The sequence below is a fragment of the Carassius carassius genome, chromosome 34 (assembly GCF_963082965.1).
Source record: "Carassius carassius chromosome 34, fCarCar2.1, whole genome shotgun sequence".
NCBI classification, from domain to species: domain Eukaryota; kingdom Metazoa; phylum Chordata; class Actinopteri; order Cypriniformes; family Cyprinidae; genus Carassius; species Carassius carassius.
The window spans coordinates 16,992,899-17,017,704 of NC_081788.1; the positions used below are offsets into that span (position 1 = coordinate 16,992,899).

The 24,806-nt window shown below is 37.5% G+C and overlaps 1 protein-coding gene across 1 annotated transcript in view; it reads left to right on the plus strand.

The window, feature by feature from the left end:
* The first annotated feature begins 7,171 nt into the window (after window positions 1-7,171).
* LOC132114523 (semaphorin-3B-like) overlaps window positions 7,172-24,806 on the plus strand; it is a 28,749-nt gene continuing 11,114 nt past the window's right edge. Inside the window, exons 1-2 of the mRNA XM_059522681.1 lie at window positions 7,172-7,635; window positions 24,466-24,755. Coding sequence (XP_059378664.1) covers window positions 24,638-24,755 — 118 coding nt within the window. The 5' untranslated portion in view covers window positions 7,172-7,635; window positions 24,466-24,637. The remainder of the gene's footprint in view (window positions 7,636-24,465; window positions 24,756-24,806) is intronic.

Consider the following 24,806-nt stretch of genomic DNA (forward strand, 5'->3'; position numbering starts at 1 on the left):
ATATATGTTCCCTGTTCTGTTTCTTTGTCGGCTGTTAATACATCTTCTGTGAGTTTATTTATTAAATTAAAATTCATGTTGAAGAAATCTCCTGCATCTCCTCGCTCCTTGCCCCTGTGTATCGTGACACTTTGATAGTGACAAAACGTTTCATCATTTGTTAATTTTATCTTTATATTTCACAAAGAGCAGCATATTAACAAAAATTATATTTATAATAACGTGATCAGTATTGATATAGGGCCATCTTAGTTTTAAAATATTGGAGAAAATTAATGACCTCAAAAATCATGTGCAGTTTTATTATTTGCATTTTATTATTTACCCACCAGCTAAGAGCCACTGGTTCAGCAGATATGACAAAAGTTCAGAAAAAGGGAACTTTGAGCTATAAAAAGCAGAAAGGGTAAATTTGCAGATGGCAGGATGAAAGGAAGAGAAAACAGATTGAGAACAGATTGAGCTGATTCTATGCAAGTCGATTCAGAGCTTTGAATGAACTGTTTGTCTGTTGCATTTTTCATCTTTCTTTTTTCAGTTCATATCTTCAGCTCCTAAACATTAATATGCACTTAGTTTGAACAAGTTTAGAAATGTCTCTAAAATTGATGACTCATCTTGCACTGATCATAAACGTTGTTACATTTGCACAAGCTTATAGACAATACATATTTTTAGTAAATGCAGAACATCAGTGTGTATGTTGAATGTACACTTACTGATTCAGTATATTAGAATGTTCAGTATTTTAAATTCAGTATCAGAGCTATGTGCTGATGGGTTTAGCTTGATAATCATTAAACCCAGTTTAGCTGCAGTTATACGAGGCCCTCACACGTGGCTTGATCATTTGTGTCTGTGAGTTAGTGTGTGTGTGTGTGTGTGTGTGTGTGTGTGTGTGTCAGGGAAAAGCCCAGTGCTTTAAAGTCTCTCAATTACAGTGTCTGAATAGCAGAGGGAAGTCCCGAACTTTGAGCATACTTCTGTAAAATATCAAATGTGTGTGACTTTATAACTGTCATAAAGTATGATTAGAAATCACAGACAGACATCTGTACAATTATGTTGCATGAATATGAAACTATTTCCTGAAAATGAACTTTTCTTTCCATTTCATTCTCACTGAACTATTCTCTCTGTTCTCATTCCACATCTCGCAGCTCATTATTTTCTTATTAAATGACCTTTTTGCTAGCATGAATTTTGTGTGTTTTGTATGGTTCCCCATGACCAGCACACATCTGTAACAGGAAATAGGTCTGTGGATTAAAACAGACAATTAAGGGCATAAGCCATTTGTGTTGTGTTGTGGTTTTGTTCTCAAATGCTGCATTTATTTGATCAAAAATACAGTTGAAACAGTAATATTGTGAAATATTATTATAATTTAAAATAAATTGTATTATATAACTTTGTATTTTATTATCATTTAAAATGTCATTTATTCGTGTGATGGCAAAACTGATTTTTTGGCAGCCATTATTCAGTCTTCAGTGTCACATGATCCTTCAGAAATCATTCTGATAATCTGATATAATATGCTGATTTGAGTAAAGTTTCTTATTAATTATCACTGTTGAAAACACTAATGCTGCTTGATATGTTTGTGGAAACGATGATACAGTTTTCATGATTCTTTGAAGAATAGAAAGTTCCAAGGAAGGACTATTTGTTTGAAATCTTGGAACATTCTAATCTTTTAAGTGCATCCTTGCTGAATAAAAGTAATTTCTTAAAGAAAAAAGAAAAAAAAAATCTTACTGAAGCCAAAATTTTGAATGTTAGTATACCTGACTTCTATTTGTTCAACTTTGCAGTTTAATAGTTAACACATGTTTTTTGAAGTCTAATTCTTTGGTTCTTTAAAGGTATTTGTTGTGGTGGCAGTCGTTTTGGATGGTGACTTCAAGGCCCGACCTCACGGCATGATAAATAACAACAGGCTTATATGCTAGAGCTGAGTGATGCATACACACGACACGTGCATAGATACACTGTATCCAAAACACATGCACACACTCAAGCATGTTACAGCGGAATCTACTTTTGCCAGGAACCGCAGTGTACCTCTTCCACTTTTTTTCACATTCTGATCCCTTCCTCTTTTATTCCAACACAATCTTCTCTCTCTCTCTCTCTCTCTCTCTCTCTCATCCTGACTGAGCCAATAGTGATTGATAAACTGTGTTCAAGGACTTGGCCACACTGATAACAGATGTGCCACAATGCTTGCAAAAACCTTGAGTTGTGTGTGTGTGAACACATTCATCAACTTGCTAATGAACTATGAAGCATCACTTTGTTGTACTTTGTTGGCAGGTAACAAGACAGATTCTTGCCCCACAATAACACACACTCAACTTGTGCCCTGGCTGTAGGGTCCAAACATGGGAAGCTACATGTAAAAGGTCATCTGGTGGGAACTATGCTGACCAGACAGCTGGCAGTAAAACTAATCACACACAATATAATAATGCATTCGCTGTCTAAAGTGAGAGGGGTCTCAGCTCTGCATTTTGAAACAACATCAGAATTCCACTGCACTTTGTGTGTGCAGAAGACTTTGGCCGGAATGCCTGAATTCCGCTCAGTCCATCAGGAATGCTGGCTGAAGTGAATAACAGAGAGAGACCGAGGGACCAGGTAGGGAACATTTTAATTTGATTTAGCTCTCTGGCCAGAGAACTAGGTATTAAGTATCATTAATTATCAAAATCATTGAGGGATCTGCAGAAATTACAAAATATACTACATCTCTGGTCAGCTATACTATGGCTCACTGTTCCCCGCTTCAGCTATAGTTGAGTTGTTTACTTTTTAAATCATGCGAGTACATAAGTGAAGGGAGTAGTTGTATGTTCTTATGATTTAGTTGTAACAGTAAAAGCCATTACAACTATAAAAGCTCTTTAATACTTAGTAATTAGTCTTATGTGATTTATGATGCCATTGAATATACTATGTGATCTTACTGTGATTTGTAGCATGGCATTTTTCCACATCAGTTTTTCTTCAAAACATTCACAACTGAATAAATTACGGTAGCAAGACTATGTAAACTTCTGTTCTATAAGAGATTCATGACATAAAGGGCAGACTTTTAGACTGAGTCATTCCATTATAAGCTAGCCAAACTTACCCTACTCTTTTCACATGGTATTTCACAAACATTTGAGCGGAAAAGCCTTCACATGAGACTGAATTGTTTTTTCCAACATTTCTAAATGATTGTGAAATGATTAAATGGATTTCATAATGTATTTATTCCCATAATGCAACAATGCAGATCATTGTGGGAACAATAATGATATCACAAGAAGCTACAAATGACAACATTTGTGAGAATGAGGTTCTATTTAATTAAGTGCCACGTGTATTATTCATGAATTTAGAAAATATTTTAATTGAATTAAATCGGTTACTAGACAGTTCAGTTGATAAAGAGATAACATTATACATTATGATTATTATTACATGTGGTAACATTAGGAAACGTATGTAGCGTTTACATACGGTTTTGTAGGCAAACATTAATGCCCTGAATTTTATGCGAGCAGCTATTGTTAGTCAGTGTAAATTGATAAACAGAGGTGTGATGTGCATTCTTTTCGACTCATTAAAAATTAATCTTGCTGCCGTGTTCTGGATTAATTGTATAGGTTTGATAGGACTGGCTGGAAGACCTGCCAAGAGGGGCATTGCAATAGTCCAGCCTGGACAGAACAAGAGCTTGAACAAGGAGTTGTGTTGCATGTTCTGATCTTCTTGATGTTGAATAAAGCAAATCTGCAAGACTGGACAATTTTAGCAATGTGGTCTGAGAAAGTCAGCTGGTCATCAATCATAACTCCAAGGTTTCTGGCTGTTTTTGGAGGAGTTATGGTTGATGTGCCTAACTGGATGTTGAAGTCGTGATGAAAAGATGGGTTTGGAACCACAAGCAGTTCTGCCCTGGCCAGGTTGAATTGAAGGTGATGGTCCTTCATCCAGCCAGAAATGTCTGTTAGACGAGCTGAGATGCGAGTAGCTATCGTTGGATCATCAGGATGGAATGAGAGGTAGAGTTGAGTGTCATCATTATAGCAGGGATATGAAAAGATATGTTTCTGAATGACAGAACCTTGTGATAATTGAAATGTGTAAATGAAAAAGGAAATTAGTCTGGGTATTATTTATTCATTAAAATCAAAGCTAGCATTAATTCTTGTTTTCATGTTGCCTTAAATGACAGTGAATGTGGGCAAACAAAGTCCCTTTGAAGCAAGCCATTTCAGGCTCGTCCAGCTATTAACACTAATATGTAGAAAAATGTACTCACAAAAAATTTTTAATAAAAAAATTAAACTGCATATAAAATATCCACCCATTTGGATTATTCCAACCATAGTTTTAACATAAACTAATAAACATAACATAAAGCATATGTATCAGTCAAATAGAAATGAAGTGGGTAAGATTTCTTATATATATATATATATATATACAATATACCAGGTTTATATATTTATTATCAATACATTAAATTTTCCATACATTTGAGCTAATTTAATTTTACTTGTTGATAGCCATAATTTAATGCATTTGGAAAAAATATATAATTTAAATAAAATAAAATCAAGTATTTGATAATGCTTTTTATTATTATTATTATTATTATTTATTTTTATTTATTTATTTGTGGTGTAATTCACATGTACATTCATGAATAGGTAATGGAAAGCAATGCCTCTATAAAAGACAATTGACTCTTAACTAAAAGATAGGACTACTATACATTACTTTAGCTGATATTTTCAGCATTATGATTCCTCACATCCATTTTTCTACCAGTGATATGCTGTCCTCTTTATACTGTCTCTGAGGTTAGATGAAGATGAGGAATAATGGTTGTGTGGAGTAACAGCGCTGATGTGGTAGCAGAGCTCACAGGTTTAATCTCCAATTGGGACAACCCATGAAATGAACAGTTACCAAGATGGCCATCATGTTCTGTCACCGCAGAACCCTTGAGCGAGCCTCTCAACTCATGGTTGTACTGGAATACTTGCATAATTACAGGAACCTGTCCTTATTGTAGGCTTTCTGTAAGATAAAAGCAAGTGATATTAACTTGGGAATTTAATGCAAGGTTTTATCTCTCAGAAATAAGACAGGTTAAATGAACGCACATTATTTTGTGATTGTGTAATTTTGTGTGTGTTTAGTTCATTTAGGGTAGTCTTGAGGGACCATGTCTGTGTATGTGTACAGTATGTGTTCTCCATCATCCTTCAGCTTAGAGGAAAAGAAATAGAAAAGTGGGATAGAACAGGTCAAAATGTGCTTGTTTCCATTTACACTCAGGTTCTGAAAGGGGTTTTTCAAAGTGATGCCATAGAAGAAACATTTTGGGTTCCCCAAAGAAACTTTCAGTGAATAAGTCTGAAAATAAACTTTTTCAATTACAAAGAACTTTTTGTGGAATGGCAGAGTTCCATGGATGTTAAAGGTTCTTCATGGAACCATCAAGGTCAGGCATGTACCTTTATTTTTAAGAGTATGTGCACAAGGCCTAATAACCACTGTCAACCTATTTCGAAATGAAAAATGTGCTTTCAGCGAGCATGTTATTCCAAATCTAAAAAATGTCATTTGTGATATTTCATCCAAATATTGAAAAAATGACTTTCACACCACTTTCCTTTTTTCTCTTTTACTTTTTTCTTTTTGCTCATGTAACTTAGGCTATATGGACTAATGGATCATGTTACCCAATAGTCAAATTGTTTCAGTAAACTTACATAAAGTTCTGATAAAATAATGTCCTGTCTGCCCTTTTTTGTCTCATTGAACTTCCTGTTTCAATCTGAAATGTGTCAATTTAAATTGGTTGTGAATGGGTATTCACTTTGAGTGTAATAATTTGTTACTTTATTCATTATTTTTCTTGCTTAAGATATCCAGTTATATTTTAAATCATTCTTACACCTGTGCATGTGTGTTATTGTCTGTTTCTGTGTGTGTGTGAAGCCAATGGAAAACAAAGGTGTACATTATATGCTGCTGACGACATCAGGTCTCCATGACAGCTTATGGTAAGTATCATATAACACGGGCCAGCTCTCTCTCTCTTAATATCTCACTTCCTCTATCTCTCCCTCTCACAGTGAAACTTGTTACACAATCTCTGATTATTGTGATTTCAGGTACCAGACACCTAGAAAAAGATGGTCTGTTGTGTGTTTGTGAAACAAAAGGAGGGAAAGAGAATAAAAGCATCAAGATATAGGTATTTGAGAGCTTGATAAAATCATATTTGCTTACTGTTTCTCTCTAGAGTTTCTCTTTGGTGCCATAATGACGCCACTCGAAAGTGTGTAGTGCAGCTCACTTTGTGCTTGGGCTTGTAGTGATAAGCTCGTTTGTAGTATAAATGCACTGGTTGTTCTTTTTTTTGCAATTAAAATGAATGGGAACTGAATTTTCATGCTGCAAAAAAGGATGCAAAAGCAATTAAAAAATATATTTGATTCATATGATATGTGCACTATACTTCACATTATCTGAAGTAATACAATAGCTTTTGTTGACAAACCACAATTAGAATTTTTATTTACCCACTGCAACCAGAACATTGAATTTAAGAACCATATCAGTCTGTTTTTGTGGACAAATCATTTAGGTTGGTTTTAGGTCTGATTCCTTAAAGATCTGACTCATTTATTCATGAATCAGACATTGCTAAAATAGTCTGATAAAAGATGTGCAGTGAACACCTTGTTCGGTGACTTGCTCTTGTTCGTCAGTTCCTCAAACAAACCTTTCAGAAGACTAGAAAAAAAAACTAGACTTGAACTATTCTTCAAAAATGTTCTGTTTTCCAGAGAAGAAAATCATACAAGTTTTGGAATGACAAAGGGAGAGTTTATTTTTGGGTGAACTGTCTCTTTAATAATTTACCTCATTACAATCCAAAGGTAAGCTAAAGTACCATTGGAACTTATCCAGAATTAATAAAAACATTCCAAAATAAAAAACACAGTGTTTTCATAGTGTACATCCCTCACGAGAGAGAGAGAGAGGAGAGAGAAAGTCTTTTACCTCTGACCAGTCTCCACCCATAATAGCCTGCCATCCAGGAGGGAGTGGCTGACTGAGGGAGGGGACAGAGAGAGAGAGAGAGAGAGAGAGAGAGAGAGAGAGGGAAAGCTGGAGAGCTCTGCGGTAGCAGTCAGCGCAAGAACCAAAGCAGAGAAGGGAAAAAAAAAGGTAGACAGAGAAAAAAAACACTGGAATTAGGAGCTAAGAAATAAAATAAAGGAGAAAGAGTGAGAGAGAAGACTGGACAATAATTTCAGACCAGGACAGAAGAGACTGAGAGAGAAGGGAAAAAAAGACAGAAACACGAATTAAAAGAAGTCTCGGACTTCACATTGAAGACAAATGTCCACGTGTGGATTGTTGCTGCTGCTGTGATCTGTCATTCCTCTTCACAGTGTGTGTGTGTGTGTTGTTGAGAGACTGTGGAGAGTGTGTGTGAGCCTGTCGTTCGTCTGGAGTCTACGGGACCATGGCACCTGTCAGGAATGGATGAACTTGAGGCTTAAAGGACTCTCGGAAGAGAAAACAAACTAAAAAAGGCTGAAGGAGTAAAAGGTAAATGTAATTTATTTTCTAGCAATTTATAATAATGCTGAGTCTTTGTATGTAGAAGTGTGTGTGAATGGTTCTCCCTTTTTAATTTGTGATTAGTTAAGATTTGTATTGAAGAGCTTTTAAATAGCTTGATCCTTTGATATTTACTTGAATAATTTGAATAAAGGCCATACAGCTAGTTGAAAAAGTGAGAGTGTGTTCACTGGGAAGGGAGCCCTCCGATACGACAAGCTGTTCGACCTCTTTGTGTATGCGTTTATTTAAGATATTGTGCAGTATGTGGATGAATGATGGCCTGGTATTGTGTTTCTAGATATGAATATAGTTAAGTCTGAGATCTTGTGTAATATATGGATAAATCATGGGTTGTCATGTTGTTCCAGTTATTAAAACTAGTTTAGATTGTGTGTCTCTCTGTATGTGTGTGGACTGACCTATCTGGACTGTTTTCTTAATATAGAATGATATTAAAAGATTAAATGGTCTGTGAATAAGGGAAGGAGAGAGTGACAGATAAAGAATGGAAGAGTGATAGAGAAAGATGTGTTCATTCTGTAAGTGTGTTTCTGCTGAAATATTCACCCTGGTGTAACTCTGACTTTTCCTGTGTTGCTCATGGGATGATGTTCTTTTGGTTCCAACAAGAGATTAATAGATTGTTTTCATCACTCCATCATTAACATTTCCTGATTTTTATATTTCCAAGCCCAAAACCATCACAGATTAATCAAAAGATGACAAGATGAGAGTGTATACTCACTAACCGAATGTTGTGTTGTTATAGTGGCGACTCTGAGCGAGCATTGTGTTGGGTGTGAGTGCTTTATGAAATTACATGCAACGACTCATGCACACACAACTGAAAGGTCCCAGACATGCTTTAATGTGCATCTCCAAGTGACTTTCTTCATTTCTCTCTGGCTCCTTGATTCCTGCTCTCAGGATTAGGGGGTGGGTAAAGAGATAGAGAGAGCGTATGTAAGAGAGATTGGGAGTGAGATGGCTTTTAGCCCGGTGCCTCAGCCGGTGTGGATCGTTAATTGAGCTGCTCCCATAGGGGGGTATCAGACCCCAGATTAATTTGGCTCCCCCTCCTCACACACACACATACACACACACTTGTGCTTTCACCCTCACACAAACTCACACTCTCTTTTAGGGCCCTTTATATCCATCTATTAGACCACAGTTGTCAGATGTCCTGTCACTGCTGGAGTTTCTTTTCTGACAGGAGAGTGCGGGTGGGTGTGGGTGGATGTCTCTGTGGTGGGATTATTGATTGTTTTGTGGAGTGTAGTACTATTTAACTCTGGTGGGAGCTGTAGGCCTGGACACATTAGGTTCTATACATCACTATAAATGTTTCTGGAATCCCAAGTAAAGTACTGTAAAGCCATGGAAAATATTTCAAGGATCTTACAATGTGTTCTCCAGGCCTGAAGAAAATCATCTACATTTAATAAAATCATAAAAACAATGGGAAAGACTATATTTTGGCTTAAAAATATTATTCAGCTATGTAGCTTTTGTTTAGAATTAAACTTGATAACAACCCATGGTGATGTCAGATTTGTAAACGAATCATTTTGAGTCAGTTCTTTTCAGTTACTCCATTGAATCAGATCACGAAATCAGTCTGAATCAAAATTATGTTTATGTAATCACACATACATATGCTTAAAAAGCTGTGGGAAGCTGCTGGTCAAAAAGTGAGGCAACCCTAATATGAAACCTTAAGTTTCAGGATATTCCTTGTTAGATGAAGCAACCACAGAAAATAATTTAAAAGTTTTTTTTATATACTTTTGTTACATAATCTGTTCTCCATTGTTTAACCATTATGAAAGCTGTAGGCAGATGAAGACTATTTGTCTTTTTTTGTGGTTAAGGATAATGGGTTTGTGCCTGCAGCACCGTCTCTAGAACAGCAATGTGAATCAGTGACTCATTATTTTGAGATGTTCAGTCCAAATGAAGATGTAAGCTCAATCAGATCCTTACCTCCTACCTCACGGTTAGATACTGTGTGTGGATGCTAGACTGAAAGCATGAACAACTGTGTCTTGTGGCCCAAAACCAGATTAAAAACTATCATGTAAAGTGGCACATGGTGTAGTGGGCGGATTGAGGAGAGGTTCACTCCACGTGTTTTTGGAAAGTGTGGGATTATGTGAACTCCCTCCTTTCTTGCTAAAAACATCATGCAGATAACTGCAGTAGCTCTCCAGATCTACATTCCAAACGTATAAATCTAACATGGTCACTCTTGTCTCCTCCTCTGCTTGATGAGCATTAGATTTCATATCCAGACAAGCCATTCTGATATCTATCAGAAATGTATTACTCAATAACATAAAGATGACTGTTCAGAAAAGTAATATTTTGTGATGTTAGTGGGTTTTTTTCTGTTTAAATTTTGTATAATACAAACCAACAACCTGGTTTATGTATTATGTATAATTTCTAGAAACTGTATGTCATTTGATCAATATATATACTTATATATATATTTTGCTTACAGTGCTGTATTAAAATGTTGTAATGCTTACATTTATTTTTAGCATTTAAATCTATTTATTTTATTTTTTGGTGTTTTATTTTTATTTTATTTTTTTAGACAAAGTAGCATATAATTGTTTTATTGTAAATGTGTTACTCATTGGCCATTAACAGCTTATCGTCCTGTTTTGATTATTGAGATATTGAATTTATATATGCAGAGTGTCTGTGATTTTCTTGAGAATGTCCACCAAGAGTTTTTACAGGACATGAAAATGGAGAGAAAAGAACAGGATTGAGTCAACAAGTGAAAAAATGTTGAACAGGTCAGTTTACCGAAGGAGCGACGACATTCTTACTCTGGGGGGAGAGGGGAAGATGAATAGATAAGGACAGAATGATAGACCTGGAAGAATTAGAGAGCAGTGAAGGAGGGTGGTGATTTTTGTAATGATACTGTAGCAAGAGAGAGAGAGAGAGAGAGAGAGAGGCAGAGAGAGAGGGGGTTATGCATGTGCTGATTTAGGGCATTGTGATAGTCTTTTGTGCTGCTGTTGCCACATTTCACTTCTCACATATGCACACTTTCAATATACACACTCACTACAAACAGTTTCACTATACACTACTTTTAAAAAATGTGCCACTCTTATGCTCTCCAAGGCTGCATTTATTTGATCATAAACATAGTCAATATAGCAATATTGTGAAATATTATTGCAAATGGAAAATAACTATTTTCTATTTAAATATATTTTACATGGTCATTACCGTGATACAAAGCAGAATTTTCAGCAGTCATAAATCCTGTCTCATTCCAAATTTACATAGATTACATAGATATCACATTACACTGAGCTTGATAAACCCCTCTCAGATGAATCTGTTTTTGGCTAAAGTATTTTTCCATCACTATACTGTATGTTTAGTTTTAAGTCAGGGCTATAGTGGTATGATGTCACTAGACAGTGCCCGCAGAAGTGTGTGTGTGTGTGTGTGTGTGTGTGTGTTCATATGGGTCTGAAAGATGACAAAACATTGCTGCTTGATTAAAAAGAGAGAGACATTCCTGAACACATGCTTTTAAAGCAGGGAATATGTTTGTTTGTGTAGTGCCTGTGAGTGTGTATGTCTGTTGTTATGTGGCCATGGTTAAAGAGGCAACAGATAAATCATAATGACCTGCAAGTTGTAGATTGCTTTGGAAAGATGAGTTATGTCAGTGGGATTTTATGAAAATTCATGAAATATGCGCTGACATTTTTTATTTTTATTTATTTTATTATTTAAAAAGAACCCAGCATTAGGGAACAGAATTGGATTTCCTTCATCCAAATAGTTCTTCCAAAAATTCAAAAGAATTGTTAATGGAAGGCATCAAAGCTATATAGGTAACATTCCTCTGTCTCCTGCTCTACTAACTTCCTAAACTGTTTGCCATTCACATTCAGCCTCACTAGAGCTCTATGAATTGTTCGTAATAGGGGACGGAATACAGTGTGACACCCTTTTAAAAGGTGCAAATGCCTCTTTGACACTGATAGATTGCCCTTTAATAGAACTGGACTGAGTGTGACTGGACACACAGAAAGTGGCTAAAGATGCCACTATTTATATATAGAAAGAGAGAGAGTGACAGTCGGAGAGAAAAAGAAAGAACAATACATTAAAAAGGCATTAAGGATTATGGGTAATGGAGCAGGCCCCTCAGTGTGGATTAGCTCACGCTCATCAGAGAGTAGAAGTGGTGTGTGTGTGCATGGACGTGGGGAGAAAGTGTCCCTACATACACCCCTCAGTAGTATGCTGTGTGTGTGTGTGTGTGTGTGTGTGTGTGTGTGTGTGTGTGTGTGTGTGTGTGTGTGTGTGTGTGTGTGTGTGTGTGTGTGTGTGTGTGTGTGTGTGTGTGTGTGTGTGTGTGTGTGTGTGTGTGTGTGTGGTTGGGTTGCATCCTAGCTCATTACCCTGTAGTGGTCGACTGAAGTGTGTGTTCAGCAGCAGCTTTTAAATAATGAAAGAAGATAGAAGATATCAGATGCGCACGAGCAGTTTGTGTGTGTTTGAAAAATGGAGTCCCAGGATGAGGAGAGATGGAGGTGGTTGCGGATTTAGATTTGATGCCCACAAACTCCTAACAAGCTACCTGCTTAAGTGTGTGTGTAATGTGTGTGTGAGTAAGAGAGAAAATAATCCTCTCTTAGCAAACTTATTTGATTTCATAAGTGGAACAGCACTCTTCTGCATTTCTATATACTCTTCTTCATATTTACATACTGCAAAATCGATCAAGTGAAATATAATGTGTGTGTGTGTGTGTTTTGAAGGTGCATTCCCTTTGAGATTCTATAGCCAGAAGCACTCTCAGCTGTAGTAAATCAATACCTGTCAATCACATACACACTCACACACACACACACACACACACACACACACACACACCTGACTGCTGTACACACCCTCAATGGTTATTTGCCCTAGGGCACCTCAGAGCAGATAGTGGGGCAGTTTTGTCTGTGTACTGTATATGTGTGGAGATGATAAATGTGGAATTCTTTGGTTTCCTTATTACTGTGTGGTTTGTTAGCGGTCAGAATGTTTCTATAATTAGTCAAATAGTGATTGCTAATCTAGCAATTCCCACACGTTTCCATTAATACTGACACCTTCTGGACTGGATGTCAGCTGGTATTGACCTTTCTTGAACATACAGCAAATTGTTTGTGTGTGTGTGTGTTGGGGGGGGGTTGGGAGATGAGAGCTCAGTAGAGTCAATGACAAGAATTCCTGTTTGATTTCTTTTGGAGACTTCAATCACAAATCATACATCAGACTTGAACAGCATAAAATTTAGTTTTTTTTTTTTTTTTTTTAATCTTATTTTATTTTGTTTAACTTTTCTTTAAAAGTTATTTGGTGAATCCATAACAATACAATTATGTAATTTATTTACAAGTGTCCTTTCTTCCATTTGGCAATGCACATTCAAGTGATTGGTTCTCCATTTGTTGTTGATTGGATGGAGGCATATCTGAATAAGAACGTGCAGTAAAGTGCAAGAAATAGGCAGGATTAATGATTGGAGAGGTCATATGTCACCAGATGTCTATCTTTTTAAAACAGAAGTGTCGGTTATGACATTTTGATTAAAATGATAAGGGTCAAAGGTCAAATGAGATTATTAAGACCCGTTTAGAAAATAGATTTCCATTTCATGTCGGCAAATGAGTTGTTGTTTGATAGATTGAAAGTCTTTGAATTACATCACTGTCATGCTATCATTCCTATAATTCCATTTAAATAACATATTTGTTTATTTTTTCGTGTAGAATGACACTTTATTCTAATAACTAAAGCCATTTCTTTCTATCTTTCTTTCTTTCTTTCTGTATAGGCCGTTTGTTCAGTGTGAAATCACATTTGTTCAGTTTTCCTGCAGCTGTGCTCATTACTGAATTAAATTAAACATTCACCAAACTAAACACAGTCTTGAGTGTACACACACACAAGGCTGTTGTCTGCTGTCTACTGTGTGGATCTGCTTATCCATGTTTACAGTGCTTATTTGACACTTGTCTTGCCATATGTCTAGAAACCCTACTGTTCCGTGTTCATAGTGTTTATGCTTCCATATGAGCTTCTTTGTGTGCATGTTACTCGATTGTGTGGGTGTACAAGGTAAGGATGGAGTATCTGTATGCATATTCCCTCTGGTTTGTGATAGAGGGTTCTTTATGAAGTTACTATGTGGATGTTGCTTCTGTAAAACTAATATATATGTGCTTATTTGACACTTGTCTTGCCATATGTCTAGAAACCCTACTGTTCCGTGTTCATAGTGTTTATGCTTCCATATGAGCTTCTTTGTGTGCATGTTACTCGATTGTGTGGGTGTACAAGGTAAGGATGGAGTATCTGTATGCATATTCCCTCTGGTTTGTGATAGAGGGTTCTTTATGAAGTTACTATGTGGATGTTGCTTCTGTAAAACTAATATATATGTAAATCTTCTATACAGCACATTTTTTATTGTTTGCAGGTCATTAAGTAATTTGTTCCATTATATATAACCAATTCAGGCAGATATTTTTTCCCTTGATCTGTTAAGTACATCTTGCTCTGTTTCTTTCTAAGGGTGATTTCCCAGGTTATTTGGAAACCTTAAATGGCCCACCTGCATGGTCCAGTCACCTGAGAAACAAGGTGTGTGTGTGTGTGCTTATTTTTGTGACATATCAGGACACAACTTTGTATAATGACATGGGTATGACACAGGTATTACAAGGAGAGGGTGACTTATGAGGACATTACCCATGTACCCATTTTTCCAAATTTTTGAGAAAGTAAAAATGCACAAAGTTTCCTGTGAGGGTTAGGTGTAGGGTTGGTGTAGGGCCATAGAATATATAGTTTGTACAGTATAAAAACCATTACGCCTATGGGATGTCCCCACTTTTCACAAAAACAAACGTGTGTGTGTGTGTGTGTGTGTGTGTGTGTGTGTGAGAGAGAGAGAGAGAGAGAGAGAGAGATATGCTATGATGGTCCCATCAGGTTAGTCTGGAACTGACACCCAGAGACTCATGGATCGAAGGCTCAAAACTCCAGCAGTGATCCACCACACTTATCCCATCACAATCAAAGCTAAACCAGTCAAGCTGCTGATAATCTCTCACCATCCCAATGAATAATGTTACCGCTGTGTGTGTGTGTGTGTATATGATCATTAGTATCGTGCCAGAGGCGTTGACAGCTTCCTGAGGGTATGCTGTGACACACTCACACAGACTGTCTCTTCATCCAGTCTCCAGAATCTCTTCTGACAGCCCTTACTGGGAACAGATCTTCAGTCTCTACAGGGAATCAGGCGCTGTGTGTGAAGAAAGGGAGAGTATGAAGACTTGTCAAAGTGTTTTCTGAATCCACTTTCACTGCCATCCACATAAGTGTGACCTGCACTTCTCCTAGACAAAACAGAGAGGGAAGGAAAAAGAACAGGGAACAAAAAGAAAAGGCTGAAGTCATATTAATCAGTGTCATTTTACATATAAAGCACCTGTCAGTCATCTATAATCCTACCTGGGGGTGGGGCCAGGGATTGACCCCATCAGTGTATGTGTGTGTGTGCGTGTGCACACTCTACTGCTGTTTTAGGACATGGAAAATAACCAGACGGAAGTGGTCTGGGACAAGCGCTACATTGGTCTCATGAGAATACGCTGTGTGTGGTGCAAAAGAACTGGAACAGTTATGTGTAAAACCTATGATTTTAGATTTTAGATTGTCTCTGTTCTAGAAGTAGGAAGGTGTGTATGTTCTTAGCTTGGAGTCTTAAAACGTTTTCAGGCCAGGACTCCTTAGTGGATAGAGAAACGGAGCAGAGACCCGCATCACATTATTTTATAAAACAAAAAACAGTTTTGTTGCCTTTTTAGGCCTGGTACTATAATAACATTTATTAAGTACCATATAAATGTATTTACATACATTGTTATGAGCTTACATTAAATAATATAATTTAATTTTATTCTGGAGGGAACAATTAAACATTTAACGTCCTTATCTTAATTTTGGCTTTTTTAGCTGTAGTTAAAGTAAAGCCCTGCATTTCAGCCCGAGCCTGACGGGCCCCGACTTATTTATGCCCCTAGGGCCGGGCTTCGGGCCAATTTTCACGTTATAGCTCACATGCGGGCCGGGCCTCGGGCCTTTTTTGGGTTATCCTTCTATTTATATTTTTAGACATTAATAAAAATAAAAAAGAAATAAGAAGTTGACGGCGACCATAGAAAAACAAACATAGACATTTCATAACCTCATAACTTTCATAATCTGATAATTCAACCCGTTATACTGACATGACAGTCTCACGCACGCACGCACGCTTTTCCGTCAGCGCGACCCACGATTATACTTCACTTATATCCACTTATTGTAGTAGTAGCTATTATAGGCCTCTAAATTAATGTATTAATCATAGCCTAGTTGGCCATAAAACCTTCCACTCTGGATGCTATTCTTTTTCTCCACGATGCTCTGTAAGAGACTGTTCTAACTTTTCATTTGACTGGATTTTATTTTCGTTTAACTGTTGGAAACTAATGGAAAAAAGAATGGACATGTTCTGTGGTACATTTTTGAGGTAAGATAACCTGCAAGTTTGTTTTTAATTAATTTAATTTGTTTAGATTGTAGGCTATTTCTCATTTCGTTTGCGAGCGCTGTTGCGAGCCTGCCTCAGGATTTCATTTTTTTTTATTTTACTCACTGTGGTTTAATAAATAAACATATATTAAACTAACTGTCTGTGTGATATTCTTGAAGTGTTTTATATCTATGGATTTTATTGTAGCCAAGTAAAGTATTAGCATTAATTTGAGAGGCTTAATTGATTAAATATGTTTTATACTCGCTGTCGGCTCGGCTGATTAACGTTAATCGTCATTTTAAAAAAAAAAATGCTCCAAACATTTTTCTAAATTAACTTGATAAAGAAATGAAAAGAAACATAACACAAAACTGACCCCTTTTTTAATTGTTGCAAATAGGGCAGGCTTCTGCTGTGTAATAAAATAAATAAATAAAAACACGGGCTCGTGTCGGACTCGGGCTGATAATTCTGATGAGCTGTCAGACACGGGTCGGGCTAGGGCCTGAGCGTCTCGGGCCAGGGCAGGGCTCGGGCCTAGATTTGAGGCCCGTGCAGGGCTCTAAGTTAACATATATTTTCAGTTTTTCTGCTATGTTTTACTTTTTTCACACAAAATAGCTGTGGATAACTGACAGTAAATTTTACTTTTTTCACAAAAAATAACATTAATAATAATGGATAATTGACAGTTTAGCTAAAGTTAACTGATTTACGCTTGCAGTATAACTTCTGACCCCATTGATGAGGACAAAAAACAAGATACATTTTACAAAAAAAAATCCCCTTTTGGAAAAATTGTTAAATAAATAAAATATGTTTTTATTCTAAAGATGTAAAAGTTCTGTGTGCTATCTATAGGGTAATTTATAGTATTTAATTAGATTTAATTAAAAACATAAGTTTAAGATAAGTCCTTAGATGGCTAAGTAACCATGTGTGTATGATTGTGTGTGTGAATTGTGTTACTTTGTTGCCCACTTCAAAGACACAGAGGATTATGGGTGAAAGGATTTAACTTCATGATGGTTTGACCCTGAGGGAGAGATAAAGGAAGAGAGAAAAAATAAGAGAGTGAAATAGAGAGACTATGGATACTATTCAGTTTGAGAAACTTGTGGAATGTGTGCAGACCCTAATCACAGGTTCAGAGGGGAAGATTTGTGAATGTCAGAGGAGAGTGTATAAAGAAAACAGAACCATGATAAACAAAACTCTTAAACCAGGGCTTAGATTAGGAGCGTGTAATTTTCACCTTCTGAATGCTGGTGTGCCTTTAGCCTAAATTAGCACATATAACTGTCAGCTGGGTGAGCTATGACACCCTCAGTCCCAAAACTTTAAGCCATTTGCTGTGGTTCTAGCCTACTGGCCAATCAGATTTGAGTATTATGTTCGGAGCCGAGTAGGTGACACTGCGATGTCGCCTTGGTGATAATCACCCTCTTAGTTCTGGAATTTGTTTTATGTCATGTTGCCGTGTCGACCGCAGTCATGGTGATTAGCTACGAGTCACCTCAAGAAACACTGACCCAGAATCCATCACTGGCACAGGGACATCAGTCCATCTCATACACACACACTGCCATCCTGACCTCGCACTTTTACTGTCCATAGACAGGACAGTCATTCTGATGGTTTTCATCAAACACAAGGTTTATGGGTGTGCCTTTGAGTTTGGGCACTTTTGTCCCAGGGATTGTTTTTATTTATTTATCTTTTTTTTTTTTATTCCCAAACAATATTATAATTGTCATTTATAATGCTGTCATTTCCATCACAAAATTTTATTTAACACAATACATTATTTGAGATGTGATGAAAATGACACTGGCATTTTCATTATATTTAGAAAGAAGGAAAAAAATCAAGTGATGCATAAAATATGTTGAGTGGACAAATTAAATAAACTAGTGAAAATGCGAAGAGTGTATTTTAAGAGATTTTATTTTTTTATGAAGTCCAATGAAATTATGTCACTTTCTGCATTACATAAGAGAAAAGTGCTCACAGAAAGAACTAGTCCCTTAACAAGCAGTGAATGTGTAAGTGTGATGAATCAGCTGTTTTTGACATCACCTGGTCCTGCTGACGTAATGCTCATTTGTTTAAGTCGTGGGATTTTGCAGTGAGGGACAAAAGTTTGCAACTTTCTGAACTCCAGAGTGTGTCTGTGTCCTCTATTCAACATTTATTAGAGATACACCCTTCATTTTTTTGGCAAACGTATTGAAATGACGACATCTGTTATTTTACAGGGGTACTTTCTGATTAAACCACAGTAAAAGCACACCACTCTATGGCCTCTTTTACACAGCTGATCCTACAAACTCTACACCAGAAACAACACATTAACAGTACATTGTATATGTGTCCACACACACCTATTCTAACACACGCATCTGTAGTCTCTGAGTACAGTATCGGAGTACCTCTTGAACTCAAGGGGTTTAAAGTGTTTAATAGACTTTAAAGATTATATAGCAACACACACGTCAAATAACCAGTGTTACCATGGTAATCAGAAAACCACACTGGGGTTAAGGAGCACTATTATCTGGGACACAGAGAGAGACAGAGAACAGCAAAAGAGAGAATAGATCTTTTTTTGCCATTTAAGTCCTTAACCCTTCAGAAGTGTTTGCAAAGAGCCCCGCAACCATGGATCCTTGCCTTGTGTGTGTGTGTGTGTGTGTGTGTGTGTGTGTGTGTGTGGGTTTGTGTTTGGCATTGGTATTATGGTATCATACAAAACATTCCAATTATCCTTTGAATAGTGAAGCATTATATAATTTTTTAAATATTGATCCTAAATAGATTTGTTTACATTTTCACAAAGGGGGGGGGGGGTGGTCTGGGTGCAACGGCATTTCTAAGTGGTTACTAGAGTGTTGTGGATGGTTTTTATACAATTGCAGGCAAGTTTATTTTGGATGGTTTTCTTTTAGATGGTTTCTTGAGTGTTTTGTGAGTCTGCCAGGGTGTTGCTACTGTATGCAGTTACTAAAGTGTTTGGAGCATTATGAGTTAGCCAGGTTTTCTCCGTAGGGCATTAGAGGTACTCTGTGCAGTTACTAAGGTGTTCTACATGGGTGCAAGAGCTTTTCGTGGCTTCTAAGGCAAAGTTACATACCGAAGTGTAATGCTTATGGTTACAGGTTTGTTCAAATCTCACTAATCCTAAATGTGACCAATACTAATAGTGATGCTAGTCTCAAATTCACACTCAGTCTGACAGCTGGTACAGTACACGTTTAACCTCTTTCTCTCCTAAACTCTCTTTCTGTGTCTTGCTTTACTCTTTTTTTGTCTTATTTAAAGTTCATTCTATCTATCATTCTGACAGAGAGCCTGTGTGAGAGAGCTTTGTACTTGTGTGTATTATTCTAAATGGACTGAGGGCTTGTGGCTGACCTGGGAGATCACTGCAGTCACACACACACACACATGCTGAAACTTGCTGTTTCACTTCTGTTAGGGCTAAGAGCGACCAAATTAATTCTTTGAAGGGATTAGTGTCTGGCTTTGTTGTGTGTATACATAGTTTTATCTTATTAAAGTGAGTGTAGTAGTTGATCTAAAGCAAGAGAGTTTGGAGTAGTTATATGTTCACATCTATGTGCCTGAGAGAGAGAGAGAGAGAGAGAGAGAGAGAGAGCCCCAGAGGGGAGAGTAACTGTTATTGTGCCAGCGTGCCCTTGTTGGACCTATAAAGTCTGAAACACAGAAGAAAAGTCAGCAAGGTGGGTTTTTCTTCTCAGTACAAAGACTGACCGAAGAATGAAAGTTCTCTTCTCTCTATTTTTCTTCTGTCTGTCCTAAAGAAGAACAACTCTTGGTTACCGGCAGTTTCTTAAAGGGATAATTCACCCGAACACAAAACATCATTGTGTACTCAGACTGTCATTTCAAGCCACATGGCTTTCTTTCTTACTCAAAACCCAAAAGCTGAAATTTAGAGTAATGTGCTGGACACTTTTTACAAGCAATTACTCTGCAATACTGGAGCTTTCAAGCTAAGCTTTCTAAGTAAGTATCCTGAAAGTAGTTCATACAGCTTGTGCTCTATATTCCAAGTGCTCTGAGACCATACAATAATTTAATGAGAGAACAGACCAGAATTCATTAAAAGTCACTGAAAGTCATTAATTCACAAAATCATCTGAACGAATCAGCCACGTAGACTAGTTTTGTAGACAGAGTCATCTGATTCAGTGAAAAGATCTGATTCAGAAGAACAATAAATAAATCCGGGATCTCTACTATTCTCGTGAACTCTCATGAGGTTGTACAGATTTTGAACAGCATGAGGGTGAAATATCGATGGCAGAAATTGTTTTGTGTGAACTATCCCTTTATTTCCCCCTGCATGTGAGCAAAGGCTTTTCCTCACGCGTTTCAATCTTTCTTTTCTCTTTCGCTCGCTTACTGGAGGTTCTGACAGTTGTTCTCAATCCAGACGAGCCGCTCAAGCAGAACAATCGACTCCTTTCTCCCTTTTCTCTTTCACTCTGCCTCAATCGTTCGCTCTCTCTTCAAGATCTCGCTCACACTTGAGTGTCATGAACTGAGAGGTTTATGACACAGTTACCTCCCTCTCTTTTCTTTCTTTCTTTCTTTCTTTCACTCTCTCTTGTTTGGCTTGTTTTTTCTGGTGTTGTCGTTGTGATCTTAAGGTTAATTATAGTTAGTTTTTTTGGGATTTAGCAGTATTTAGTCTGGTTTTAAGGTCTGGTTCCTGTGGAAGAGTCTTCATCTGTGCGTGTATGTGTGTGTGAGCGTGTCCTGCTCCAGCCTTGGCTGTAATGATGATGTATGGTTTGCTGCTTTGGCACAGTCTCTTTGCTTAAAGAGATGTGAAGGGCGCTGGGATGCACTTTTCTGCTTTATTCTTCTATACAGTAAATCTCTCAGGATGGGGTGTGAAACTTGCTGGATGAACTTGAATCTGTGTGTCACTCTCTCACACAAACAATCTTGCAGTAGCTCATATTAACTGTGTTTATGGTAAATTAGCACAGCTAATCAGTGTGGCAGCGCTACAGACAGAGGGACTGTGTGTGTGTGTGTGTGTGTGTGTGTGTGTGTGTGTGTTTTACTATGAGACTTCTGCTGTATGCCTGTGTGAATAGTTCTATTATTCACAGCATTAGAAACAGAAAGGGAGGAAGTAAGAACAAAGAACTTTTATATTTGGTTTAGGAAGCTGCTATATTTGTAACTGTTTAAATTAAATACAAAAATCAACACACTGGAGGATAGTCTAGTTTTTACACCGAGCTTAATGATATTTTTGTTGTCTAACTTTAAATTAAGCCTAACACCAACCTTCCTGTTTCCATTTTCATTGACAAACATTGTTTAAGTTGCTTTTAAGCCATTTTCATCATGAGGACTGTTGGCTTGGGGGGGGGGGGGGGTAATTAAACAGAACTACTTAAATATCTAATAGATTTCTCTTGTTCTAAAATAAACAACATTTTTCTGAGGACATGATGGCCAAGTGAACTCACACACTTGTGCAGTTGTAATTATAAGCTTGTGCATATATATATGAAGGTCCTTCTCAAAAAATTAGCATATTGTGATAAAGTTCATTATTTTCCATAATGTAATGATAAAAATTAAACTTTCATATATTTTAGATTCATTGCACACCAACTGAAATATTTCAGGCTTTTATTGTTTTAATACTGATGATTTTGGCATACAGCTCATGAAAACCCAAAATTCCTATCTAAAAAAATTAGCATATCATGAAAAGGTTCTCTAAACGAGCTATTAACCTAATCATCTGAATCAACTAATTAACTCTAAACACCTGCAAAAGATTCCTGAGGCTTTTAAAAACTCCCAGCCTGGTTCATTACTCAAAACCGCAATCATGGGTAAGACTGCCGACCTGACTGCTGTCCAGTAGGCCATCATTGACACCCTCAAGCGAGAGGGTAAGACACAGAAAGAAATTTCTGAACGAATAGGCTGTTCCCAGAGTGCTGTATCAAGGCACCTCGGTGGGAAGTCTGTGGGAAGGAAAAAGTGTGGAAAAAACGCTGCACAACGAGAAGAGGTTACCGGACCCTGAGGAAGATTGTGGAGAAGGACCGATTCCAGACCTTGGGGGACCTGCAGAAGCAGTGGACTGAGTCTGGAGTAGAAACATCCAGAGCCACCGTGCACAGGCGTGTGCAGGTCCAAAGTACTTTTTTCGGATGAAAGCAAATTTTGCATGTCATTTGGAAATCAAGGTGCCAGAGTCTGGAGGAAGACTGGGGAGAAGCATATGCCAAAATACCTGAAGTCCAGTGTCAAGTACCCACAGTCAGTGATGGTCTGGGGTGCAATGCCAGCTGCTGGTGTTGGTCCACTGTGTTTTATCAAGGGCAGGGTGAATGCAGCTAGCTATCAGGAGATTTTGGAGCACTTCATGCTTCCATCTGCTGAAAAGCTTTATGGAGATGAAGATTTAATTTTTCAGCACGACCTGGCACCTGCTCACAGTGCCAAAACCACTGGTAAATGTTTTACTGACCATGGTATTACTGTGCTCAATTGGCCTGCCAACTCTCCTGACCTGAACCCCATAGAGAATCTGTGGGATATTGTGAAGAGAAAGTTGAGAGACGCAAGACCCAACACTCTGGATGAGCTTAAGGCCGCTATCGAAGCATTCTGGGCCTCCATAACACCTCAGCAGTGCCACAGGCTGATTGCCTCCATGCCACGCCGCATTGAAGCAGTCATTTCTGCAAAAGGATTCCCGACCAAGTATTGAGTGCATAACTGAACATAATTATTTGAAGGTTGACTTTTTTTGTATTAAAAACACTTTTCTTTTATTGGTCGGATGAAATATGCTATTTTTTTGAGATAGGAATTTTGGGTTTTCATGAGCTGTATGCCAAAATCATCAGTATTAAAACAATAAAAGACCTGAAATATTTCAGTTGGTGTGCAATGAATCTAAAATATATGAAAGTTTAATTTTTATCATTACATTATGGAAAATAATGAACTTTATCACAATATGCTAATTTTTTGAGAAGGACCTGTATATATATATATATATATATATATATATATATATATAAAGTACAGACCAAAAGTTTGGACACACCTTCTCATTCAAAGAGTTTTCTTTATTTTCATGACTATGAAAATTGTAGAGTCACACTGAAGGCATCAAGGGCTATTTGACCAAGAAGGAGAGTGATGGGGTGCTGCGCCAGATGACCTGGCCTCCACAGTCACCGGACCTGAACCCAATCGAGATGGTTTAGGGGTGAGCTGGACCGCAGATTGAAGGCAAAAGGGCCAACAAGTGCTAAGCATCTCTCGGGGAACTGATTCAAGACTGTTGGAAGACCATTTCAGATGACTACCTCTTGAAGCTCATCAAGAGAATGCCAAGAGTGTGCAAAGCAGTAATCAAAGCAAAAGGTGGCTACTTTGAAGAACCTAGAATATGACATTTTCAGTTGTTTCACACTTTTTTGTTATGTATATAATTCCATATATAATCCCACATGTGTTAATTCATAGTTTTGATGCCTTCAGTGTGAATCTACAATTTTCATAGTCATGAAAATAAAGAAAACTCTTTGAATGAGAAGGTGTCCAAACTTTTGGTCTGTACTGTATATACATTTATATATAGTATATAGTCTATACATATATACAAAAGTATATACAATTTATTTAATTTTTTGTATTTCCCTGAAAAAGCTATTTCACATAATAGGTTTACATATGGCCCACAAGACAAAATAATGATGTTGTTGGTCTGAAATGAGAGCAGGATTGATTTCTGAGTGAGTGGATCTTGGCTTTCAGTTTGGGCATGCAGTGAACCTGGACCAGAACCATAAAAAGACCAAATGAAAGGCTCAACATGACCGATTGCTTTGACATCCAGTTCTGTGTGATAGAGCGTATATATGTACTGTATGTGTGTGTGTAATATGAGATCAGATTTCTCCCTTCTCATCTTAGACAGGACAGTAGCTTTAGACCATCTGCTACTGAAATAAAAGCATGTGAGTGTGCGCGCCTGCATATCTGAAATATCATGGCTATTATCGGACTGGTGTGTTGTAGGAGTGGGTGAGCAAGGGGTCAGCAAGGACTGAATAGTGGCTATGAAAAAGAGATGAAAATCTAACACTTTTTTTTGTTCTGGTGTCCAGCTTTCACTGTAGAGTGGAAACTCCACATCCACAGCATCACTGTATCATTGAGCAGGAGAACTGACCGCCATCACGGCAACAACTACCACGAAAACCAGCATCCCATTCGATCATCTGTGTGGCAGCTGTCTGCAGTTTAAAACTGACGAGAGGTTCTGGTGTTCCTCAGAAGATGATGACCATGATGATGATTATGTGCAGCTCGCTGGTCCTGCTCGGGCTTATTGGTGTCAGTTCTTCATCCAGTGGAAGTTCACCTTCCTCTCCCCGGATGAAGCTGTCTTATAAAGGTGATGGCTTGTATCACATCTACATACTTGTATCTGCATACATGTGTTAAG